Here is a 10,382-nt window from a genome sequence, read left to right as displayed (position 1 = left end):
AGTTGATTGGATGGTCATGGAGACCACCGACCTTTGCTTTGCTGGTTGGCAAAACTGGTTCCAATTCCATTCAACATGATCATTTTGATTGAATGAGTAAAGTGACGATCTTGCAGGCATTACTTGGTTATTCCTGTGGATCACTTCCCAACTGTTAATGATCTTCAAAGGAGACCAGAAGACTACACTTTGGGTAATAATGTATATTATAAGATACATGGCATGGTCCAATCAAATGCGGTTCCTTTGTTTTCATCAACAAGTTCTTTCTTTTCATAGTCTTATATCCATTATTTATGTTTTTTCTGTTTAGTAAGTCACATGTTTAAAGTGGGGAAAACACTGATACAAAGAGCGCACCTCAGTGCCATCAGTACAGGAACACTAGATTATTGCCTGGCAAATTGCAGAAACTTTCCGCTTCCAGTTTGGTGTCTATGGACCCATTCTACATCACTCATGAATAATTGAGCAGGTGAAGTATGAGACGGTTCAAAAGTTCTGTAACTGGCGTTATGTAAGGACCAATTTGTCACTTTTCTTCTTTGGCAGGTGGTCGTTTGGTCGATGATATTTTAAATTACTTGTGTGAGGCTTAAAATGATTACTAACAAATTGGCCAAGAAAAAGAAATAATTGAAAAAGTTGAATAAATGATCTCGTATCTCATAAAGCCATGCTCAACTGGAGTCAAAATACTAACTAATTGGTACGAGTGTGAAAGTTTCTGCAAATGATGGTCATGAAAGAAAAAAGTTTGATTCTTGGTGTAACTTTAACTGAGATCTTATTGTTCTTTTGGCAGATTTGGCTTTCATCAACCACCATTTAACTCTGTCAACCATCTTCACCTCCATTGTTTTGCACTACCTTATACACCCAGGTCTGTATTTTTGGGTTTAGTGAATACTATGCTCTAGTTTTCTTTTACCTCCGATTATTCATTGTTAAGACATACCTATCATATTCATAATTGAACAGATGGAAACATATAAAATATCTGTCCGTGGGATCATTTGGATTTATTGAAGCTGAAAAGTTTTTGGAAAAGGTTAAGCCTTTGCCTTACAAATGTGATTTGTATTATAATTCGGGGTGAACATGATACTTCTTCTTTCCTTGATAAGTGCGTACATTTTGTAACCAAGAGGATAGACTATGTGAAAGGTTAGTGCATAACTTATATACTATGTATGTTCATATTTTAATTTCTTTTCCTCTGTAGTTAACTTGTATTGAGATGCTGCCTAATCTCATTCTTATAAATTTCTAGAGAAATATTTTCATCACCAATATTTTCTTAATAAGATAAAAATAAGTAGAGGATACCTGATGGCCACTACTCCGATTTAATTTTTTTTTTAATTAAACAATTTCTCACTAAAATAAACTAAATTTGGTGGTGGGTGTTTACTTTTGTAAGATCGAGTATTGGTTTTCTCCAACATTACAAGTAATTACAATGTAAACAGAAAAAATGATAGCGTAGCTACCTTCTGTTGGGACAAAACATTATGAAAAAACAGTAGCATAAACACATAGCAATGTACTTAATGTAAATGAGAAGCTTGCCAACATCGCAAGGAAAAATTGTGTGACTAGCTATACATAAAGAAAAACCCAAGACAAACAGAAACGACATTATATTATTGTAAGTTCTACATATAGCAAAAGGTGTGCCCTTGACAATATAATTGCTAGATTCAACAAGAAGTGCATGTAAGTAAGAACACTATTTTGTGTTACTTGCAAAGCTAGCTGACATTTTCGGACAAACGATTATGTGTTAATAAGAGTACGTAAACATTAGACACATGTTATCCAATTAACGACCAAAAATAATTGAAATATTTGAGATCGATTTGAAGTTTGATTTTATTTTATTTTATTTTTTTTGGGTCTGAACGTTTGAAGTTTGATTGATGGTAGTGATTCTGTTCAACTTTAAAGTATATGTTTGTCGATCAAGTGTTTTACTTCTGCTTATTGACCCAACTGATATACAACCAGCAATCCAGCATCAACATTATATTTTTCATCTGATCGAGAGCAATGGGGATCAAGGAAATATATTGTAAGGAAGGCCTTGCAACAAGGAGGGGATACTATAAGTTTACCACTAATGACATGCTCGTGTAAATTTCCGGCCAGACACAGCCTAGAAATCTAGAATATTTTCTGAATACCAATACTTTGCTATACCATTCGGGTCGCCCTGGCGGCACCGCGGCACTTTACTATGCCTGGAATCGTCAGGAAGGGTGGCCGGAGGTGGTGGTGCAGAGGGCTGATAGCTAGCAGTAAAGAAGTCCTATCCGCACTCATCCAAAAGTGCGAACATCATCGATCAATTTATATTTTAGCTTCATGTTTAAGGTTTCAGCTATGTTGGTAACTGTTTGGTCATCAGCCAAATAGTTAAACATTACAAACAGATACAAAGCGTCACATAGATGGATACTAATCAAAGGTTAAGTGGTTTCTTTCTGGTTTAACTGAAATTTTGTAGGAAAATCATATATTTAAGAATGGTGTAAGATCACTAAGATGCATAGTATTGATCTTTAACATACATATTTATATATCCTTAATTAAGTGAGAAATGAGGATGTCTACTTTTTAAAAGTAAGAATAACCTACCTATATGATATGATGAGATATAACTCGACCAAAATGAAGACAAACCCCTGACGACATGCTCTCTGCTATGAAATTATCCTCGAGGGTTCATCATTTTTTTTTTTTCACTCAGATTATCCTCAGGTAATCTTAATTTCCAAAGACATTATAATATTTAGGCTAATTTAATTGTTATGACTCTAATTGGTCTGGCAGCTTTGTATGATGATAGATCTATAATAAGGGTGTTCATCGTAGAAATTTACTTTACTTTCAACACTTCATGCGGTGCTATCAACATCGCTTGCATTACAATATGAGACAGCTCAGTAGCAGCCACCGGAGGTTAGTGATACTGTATTTGATTTATCATCATTTAACATGAATTCTATCGTTTTGTTTGATGTATAAAGAATCATATAGCTCAATTGACACTTCAAAATCCTTGTAACTAGCCAAATTTTTACTAAAATGTAATGTAGATACAATCAAAACTGAGGTCCCTGAGCTGGATAGTTTGAGTGTAATTTGCTCTCATCACTCTCTAGATCAAATGCGTAATTTGCTTAGAAATTTATCCGGATGTGGTAAATTGGAGGGTAATAAGCTTTGTATTACAAGGACTACATAAATGTTCTAAGTCAACTATGAATTATACCCTCAGTCTCTTCCTTGGCAAAAGGATTTATTGGTTAGACAACAATCACATCGCATTTGAGGTTGACTGCCTCACTAATATTTATTGATATTCAAAAATTTCATGTTGATGTTTTCTAATTTAATTTTTTTTGAGTTAGAATTGGTTTTCTCCAACGTATCAAGTACTTGAGGTCTTGAGCATATAGAAAAAGGGGGAGAACTTCTAATGAGGTTATATGCACATGAGAGTTAGAAAATATCAATTAAAAGTCAAAATCTTGATCCAACCGTTTATTTGAAAGTCCTCACTTGGTCCTCATTATAAGGTCCTCATTGAAAGCTCTCCCTAGAAAAGAGATAGAGTCCTACTAACTGCTTTCCATTAGAACAAACGTATGAACACACTAGTAATTCTACATCTTTGGACATGTATATGTATATTATGTATAAAACAACTGAAATGAAAACGAGAAGCATGATAACATTACGATGAAAGTTGTGTGACTATACAAAATGGTAAATGTTAACAAAAACAGAACCCACCTTGTAAGTTCTGTTTACATCAATCATCCAACGAGAAATGCATGTAAGAACACCAATGACATTTTTCCAGACAATAAGAATTAATTAACGACATTAATTATTTTAATTATATTTATGCTGATTATTGAAATAGATTAGTGCATTTCCTGCATTACGAATCCTCTGATCAGTGATTAAGTGACTACTACATGCCAACTGATCTAGAACCAGCCTCAACATTGTTCATCTGATGCTCTTGAGGAATGGAGGAGATGAAATGATTCCACGCTATATTTACAGCAGAAACTCAACTCTCTTTGATTGCAAGGAAAGCCTTGCAAGAAGCAGGGAGTAGAGTACTACATACTCCCACTATAGCAATAAAGACTAACATGTCTGTATATATTTCCATAAACATCCCAGATGTTTTCTGAATACCAAGAAGGCAACGGTTTGCTATACCAATTGGGTTCCCTGGATGAAATAGGCCTGGGATCGTCCGGAAGGGTGGAGGTGGTGGTGCATTGGACGATGGCTCTGGTTTTGATGAGCAATGAGAAGTACCGAAGCAAACATGGTAACTGCTAGGCAGACGAAACAAAACCACCAGATCCTTCAAACGTGACCAAAGTTAAAATTGGAAAGTCAGCGTGCTGTGACATTATATGGTTCAAGATACCACGACTAGCAAAGAGGGCAAGAAAAGCTGGTGGAAGAAAAACAGCCGGAAGAATATCAGCTCAATAGATAGTTTAGGATGAAGCTCTTCAATATAACAGTTCTGTTGAGAAGGAACACAAATACAACAGTATGGATAGACTCCGGGAGAAATTGTTGTATGTACTGGGCATAACCACACGGAACCATTACACAAAGGCGGGTTTTACGTGTTTTTCATTTCTGTGAATGTTAGACGCACTACGAGAGATGTATACAGTATCCTCTGCAGAATCAATTCTTTGAATAAGAAAACACCAAGAAAGTTCTCGTTTCTCCTATAAACTGGCTTCTATGTAGTCTTCTCGATACACGTATCACTTTTCAAGGCTGTAGAGAAGAGTTTCCCCCTTGATCGTGATGGTTACCAACTGGTTGGCTAACAACAGGAATATCTAAACTGCTTGTTTCTGATTCGGGGGCGATTTCTCTTACATCGGCTATCCTCGACTCTGTGGCCTGAATATCACTCCATTCACCATCTCCAACTGGCCGGAGGTTGGCTTGATCCCCTGACATGTGAACTACACTCTCTCCCGGTACTGGAACTGATTTAGAAACACTAAGGCATGCTTTATCAACATTTTCCTCTGATAAGTCTATATGTTTTGTCAGGGGTGTATTGCCAATATCTGAGCAAGACTCTGACTTCTCCTCGAACACTTGCTTATCCACATGCTCTCTGTTGACAAGGAAAAGATGGTTAATTAACTATGCACCCGCATAACTTGCAACTAGATAAACTATGTACAATGACTTTCTCAAGAAACCCAATTTCGTTATAGACTAATTCAATCCATAACCCAACAACACAAAGCCCAAAATAAGGAAAGGACATATGATCGAACTACCCACAGCCATTAGGTCTTTCTCCAGAGGTAGGGGTCATTGGTACCCCATCATTGATAAAATAACTTGATAAGAAAAGGTTGAGGAACTAAAGGATTAACACATTATTATCCCCAGTCAACTAATATATTTGGCAAAGAAAAAAGATATCTCACCTCTGGAGTTGTGCTTGTAACTTATTTACATAGACAAGGAGCTCCTGCTTGTCATTCAGTGCAGCTGACTCTTTCTGCACAGCCTCCTTTATTCTAGCTTCAGCATCTGAATCTGCAACCCTGACCTTCTCTTCGGCTCTGACAACGGCTGCCTCTAATATCACAACACGCTCTCTAGCTTTAGCAAGTTCAGAACGCCACATGTGAGCCTCCTGATGAGCAGAGTCTCTCTGCCTAATCACTTGCTCTCTTTCTTTGATCAAGTCCATAACCTTTGCTTCAGAATCTTTTAGCTACAAATATAGAGAAAGCCACAAGTAAAACCAGATCCATTAAAGTGCTCTAACAATAAAAATCAGTTCTATGATGGAAATAATCGCTTAAAATATAAATACGAAAAAGATTTAAGACAAATGAAACCTCATCAATACCTTTGACATGGAAGATTCCTGCTGCTTCTCTGATTCTCTTCTTAAACGCTCGATTTCTGCACAAGCAATTCTCCTTTGTTCATCAATTGTATGAGCTGCTGAGGCTGCAGCCTCAGCAGATTCAGCAGTCTCAGTTAATTTCTCTGCAAGTTCTTTAATTGTTGAATCACGTGCTCGTACGTCCCGAGCCAAATTTTGTAGTTCCTCATCTTTAACCTTCAGTGTCTCCTATAGAACAGAGATATATACTCAGAAAACATAAGCCATGTGCAACCAAATGATTACAAGACTAAAAGAAATATCACACTATATGTACCCGGATGCCAAATGCAATGCAAAAGGAAATTGCATGGGCATACACGGCAGTCTTAGAAGCATTGGTTAAGTTCTGTCCTGAAATATAGAAGCTCCAGAAGTTCTATTTAATTAGCCAAGTGAACTAAATACCTTGCTTATTATTAAAACCCTTCAACTGGATGATTGAAGCATGCAACTGTAAATCATTCTACAATTTGTACCCAAAAGGGATATGGCAAATTTAGAAGATAACTATTGTCCAAGGGTTCCACCCACTATACTATCGACTTGCTGACAAGGGTTCCACTCACTATACTGTTAAATTACTGACAAGGAATGTCACTATCTTAAGCTCAGGCATGCGTTAACGTCTTTCCACCATGAAACTACCGTATACAAGTCCCCTGACCAAATGTACACCACCACTCAGAAGCAAATGTTTAAACGACTATAACCCGAACCTTAATCTCCAAACTTCCCCATACTCCTAACAAAATGACTAGCTTACAAATAGAAATTTCTTCTTGAACTCCATTTTGCTTTCACAAAACTTTGAAAAGAATCAATATTCTACCATGTTAAAATCTCTATTCAGCACAAATGGTGCTTTAACAATATAGGTGTATATTAGGTATTACCTTCTGTAAGTGTTAAAAATTCTTTTTATTAAATCCTTTTAAGAGTATAAACCATGCTAGTGAGAACTGATCAAGTAGAAACCAGAGCTAAACATTTAATAAACATACTGTACGGTACATTTTAAATATGAATTTAGGCAGCGTACCTTCATTACTGCAAAATCATCCATGGGACCATCGGTTGGCTTCTGGGTTATCATTCCCAAAGCATTTCTCAAAGAGATATGCATTGCTGCTTCAATTTCCTTTGAACTCTCTGCAGCAGTTGAATTCGCAGCAGCAACAACTGCTGCAACAGTACCTAGTTTTGCTGAACCATTGCCACTCAAGGAATTCACAGCTTCTTTATGGGCCTTTAGTACCAACTGTGTTGCTCTGATTGCCAGAGGAGCATAAATATAAAAAGAGCATGAGACACAAGCTATCTACAATGAAATAGTTACATAATCACAAGACCATATTATAAAGGGACAAAACTTACTGTAACGTTGACACCCAAGCTCTAGCTGCACCGGGAGTTTCTGCACAAAGGAAATAATCTTTTTTCTGCGGGGTCCCAATATCTAAAGAATGTAGTTAAGAAGCATGCAAGTTTATGAATTTGGATCCATCTACGTACATGAATGTTTTCTATAGCAGTAAAAAGTACAACCTCATGTGTTCTGCATCACTAAAACTACTGGAAAAAAGAAAAAGGATACAGAAACAGCAGCCGTCATACTTTGGCATCCCACTGCAAAACAAAAGAGGGTAAAAGAAGAGGCCACATTATTAATCATCGACATTAACAACTGCTTAGATGTACAATATGCAAATCGAGCTATTATGCAAAGATCAAACTTACTGGAAGTTCACAGGAGACAGGGTGATTGTGCTGTTTGCATCAAACAGAATGGTCCCCTTCACACTCGGCTCATTTCTCCTAATCCTGAATCATAACAAAAGCACACGGCATCAGTCCTATGCATTTATAAGACTTAAATTGAAGCCAGAAGTAGAATTGCAAAAAGAAAAAAAAAACTAACTTGTATTCCATTCTTCCTGTTGTTGGGTCCAAGATCACCCACCGCTCGTTCCATTTCCGCAGCTGTTACATTCAAAATCACAACTGATTCAGCTTATCTTCAAACCAAAGAGCACAGGAAAAGACTACGCAACACAAGTCACTAGCATAAAAATGAACTAAAAATTGCCATAAACCAGCCCCAAGGTCAACTCTTTCAGCATTGCTGATGTCAGTCATCACAATCACAGTCACAACTGTCCAATTATGGAAACTCAATTCAAGCTAAGATTCGGGAACAAGTCGGGTTTGGAACTAATACAAATTCTATAACAGATAACTGGAGCTTATGCAATGTAAGTTATTAGATCCTACGGAGCTGAAATCAGACGCCGAAATTGAATCCTGTAAAGACTATAAATCGAAAAAGAGAGAGATTAGCAGGAGCTTACAGTCTCGGATCGCTTGAGAAGTGGGCCCTGGAGCAAGTTCCGACCCGACCCGGAAGCGAGCTGGCGCTTGATCTTCTCCAAGCTATTCTCTGGGTCTGCAACTCTCTGCTCCAATCACAAAAACAAAACAAAAATTCAGAATTGAAATCCGAAATTGAATCAAATTGGGAGAAGAAGAGAGAAGAAGGAGAAGGGGGGACTGACCGGAGAAGCACCATTGGAGGCCATGGGAGATCGAGAGAGGATCGAAAGAGAGAAGGTTTTTTGGGGGATATTGAGAGGCGTTTTGAGGTCTGTGTAAGGCTGGTAGGTTTGTTTCTGGGACTAGCAGGTGAACAAGGTCACTTTCTCAACACCACATTTGTTTAGCAAAACAAGTAAGAGTATTTTTCCTTTTATATTTTTGACGTTTTCTCGATGTGGAAAAATGGGAAAATTATCACTGTACTACGTCAGAGAAATGGTACCATGTTACCAACTACTAACGAATTTTTCCGAGGGTACATGATAATGGGACACATGATAATTATTATTTTTATAACTGAATTATTCGTCAAAAATATCAGGATTATAAAATATCGACCAATTAATTCTCTCAAAGAGAGACATTGAGTTTTCAAAAAGGTTTTTTTGTTCAATTATCATGAGTAACTCTAGTGATTCAAGCTAAAATCCTTGGCTTGCCCATGCTAATATTAAGGACGATAATGTTGGGTTTGTCATTGATTACTTAGAGCAAGTCCACCCCCTGGGTCTTCGTTGGGAAGGCCTGGGTTATGGGCGAGACCTGGGTCGCCACGTGACAGTGATTTTGGGCTACAGTTTCCATCCACGATTTATGTTTCTGGGTTGCCACGTGACAATGACTGTTTATTGAATTTTATATTATGTATTTTGAATGTGAATAATGATTTTATGTGTTATTAAAATTATGAATAACGTATTGAAATTATAAAAAAGATGATAGATAAATTTTAAAAAAAATGACATTAAAATTAATTTTATTTATTACATGACTTAAATTGACAAGACAAGCCTAGGAAAAAAAGAAAAGAAAAATACAATAATTTAAATTTCTAAGTCTAATTATCGACATCCTCATTACAAAAGAAATCGGTGTTTGAAGGGTCATTGAGATTGGTCGGGTTGGTTGAGTCACTAGTCGAAGGTGGTTGAGGAAAGTAATAACCCGGGGAAAGGTGGTTGTGGATATCCACCGGGGAAAGGTGTTTGAGGAAATCCACCGGGGAAAGGTGTTTGAGGAAATCCACCAGGAAAAGGTGTTTGGGGATATCCGCCGGGGAAGGATGTGTGGGGATATCCGCTAGTTGTATTTTCTTGCCTTTCCGCTATTTCTTTTTGTCTTAACCGCCAATAATATTTTCTAGGCCCCGGTGACATAGTACTTGGATTTACCTCCATAATCTTTTCTTCTCTCTCTTTGATACGATCTTCCCTCTCTTGGAGTTTGAAGTGCTCATTTCGAAGATCCATTTGCAATTGCATATATTCTCGTTGTTGTTGCTCTTGCAATTGTTTTGCGTATGCCTCATCGCGTTTCTCCCTCGATTGCAATATTGATGATTGGTTGGTTGCAATCGTGACAACAGCGGATGTCATGGGACACGCGTCTTTGGCCGCCTTCTTTCCTTTCTGGGCGGCTTCTTTTGTTGCATTCCTTCCAATAGGCCTCACATTTGGATTCGGGGGTTCCTCATCACTATTTTGGGCCAAGTTGATAGAAGGCTCATCAACTTCTTCATTTTGAGTTGATTGTGAAGCCATCCTTTCACAATCGGCTCCCGTTAATGGTGACTCATGCATCTCCATGTTGCTAGGAATGTCTTGAAACATTTGAAAACCTTCCACGACCGCGTAGCAATCTTGCCCTTTGAACTCGCTCTTTTGTTTCTTTCCTTTGATCCTTGTCATCTCTTGCTTCCATATATTTTGTGTTCTTTTGTGCTACAAATTAATAAATAAAACTACAATTAATAAGATGTATGACATACAAGATAATTTATCGATAAGTAAATATTTATCGAAACATACATTAAAAA

General features: G+C 37.3%; 2 protein-coding genes across 3 annotated transcripts in view; one reads left to right on the top strand and one right to left on the bottom strand.

Moving 5' to 3' along the window:
• The window catches only part of LOC101295157 (histidine triad nucleotide-binding protein 3-like), a 4,386-nt gene extending 3,287 nt beyond the window's left edge, over positions 1-1,099 (top strand). The window contains exons 3-6 of the mRNA XM_004305797.1: positions 117-193; positions 314-356; positions 785-883; positions 982-1,099. Of these exons, the coding sequence (XP_004305845.1) occupies positions 117-193; positions 314-356; positions 785-883; positions 982-1,099 (337 nt within the window). The remainder of the gene's footprint in view (positions 1-116; positions 194-313; positions 357-784; positions 884-981) is intronic.
• A 3,177-nt stretch (positions 1,100-4,276) lies between these two features.
• Positions 4,277-8,689, bottom strand: LOC101314297. Of its 2 annotated transcripts, XM_004303842.1 has the most exons (10): positions 8,527-8,689; positions 8,323-8,427; positions 7,893-7,954; positions 7,712-7,795; positions 7,569-7,600; positions 7,349-7,430; positions 7,014-7,242; positions 5,933-6,160; positions 5,502-5,794; positions 4,277-5,179 (listed from the first exon to the last, which is right to left on the bottom strand). In XM_004303842.1, the coding sequence occupies exons 1-10, from the start codon at positions 8,548-8,550 to the stop codon at positions 4,822-4,824; spliced, it is 1,497 nt and encodes a 498-aa protein (XP_004303890.1). In that variant the 5' UTR covers positions 8,551-8,689; the 3' UTR covers positions 4,277-4,821. The 2 variants fall into 2 exon arrangements, with proteins under 2 accessions (XP_004303890.1, XP_004303891.1); XM_004303843.1 differs by lacking the exon at positions 4,277-5,179 and having other exon boundaries at positions 5,498-5,794.
• Between the last annotated feature and the right edge of the window lie 1,693 nt (positions 8,690-10,382).

This window comes from Fragaria vesca, linkage group LG6, assembly GCF_000184155.1.
Source record: "Fragaria vesca subsp. vesca linkage group LG6, FraVesHawaii_1.0, whole genome shotgun sequence".
NCBI lineage: Eukaryota > Viridiplantae > Streptophyta > Magnoliopsida > Rosales > Rosaceae > Fragaria > Fragaria vesca.
Note: the sequence above shows the minus strand (reverse complement) of the source record. Positions and strands in the feature narration are given on the sequence as shown.

Coding starts and splice junctions, on each gene's coding strand:
- LOC101314297 (XM_004303842.1), bottom strand. CDS start 8,550: ATGGCCTCCAATGGTGCTTCTCCG. Junction 7,431..7,568: donor GTATGACGGCTGCTGTTTCT/GTATCCTTTTTC, acceptor TACATTCTTTAG/ATATTGGGACCCCGCAGAAA. Junction 6,161..7,013: donor ATGATTTTGCAGTAATGAAG/GTACGCTGCCTA, acceptor TCTGTTCTATAG/GAGACACTGAAGGTTAAAGA.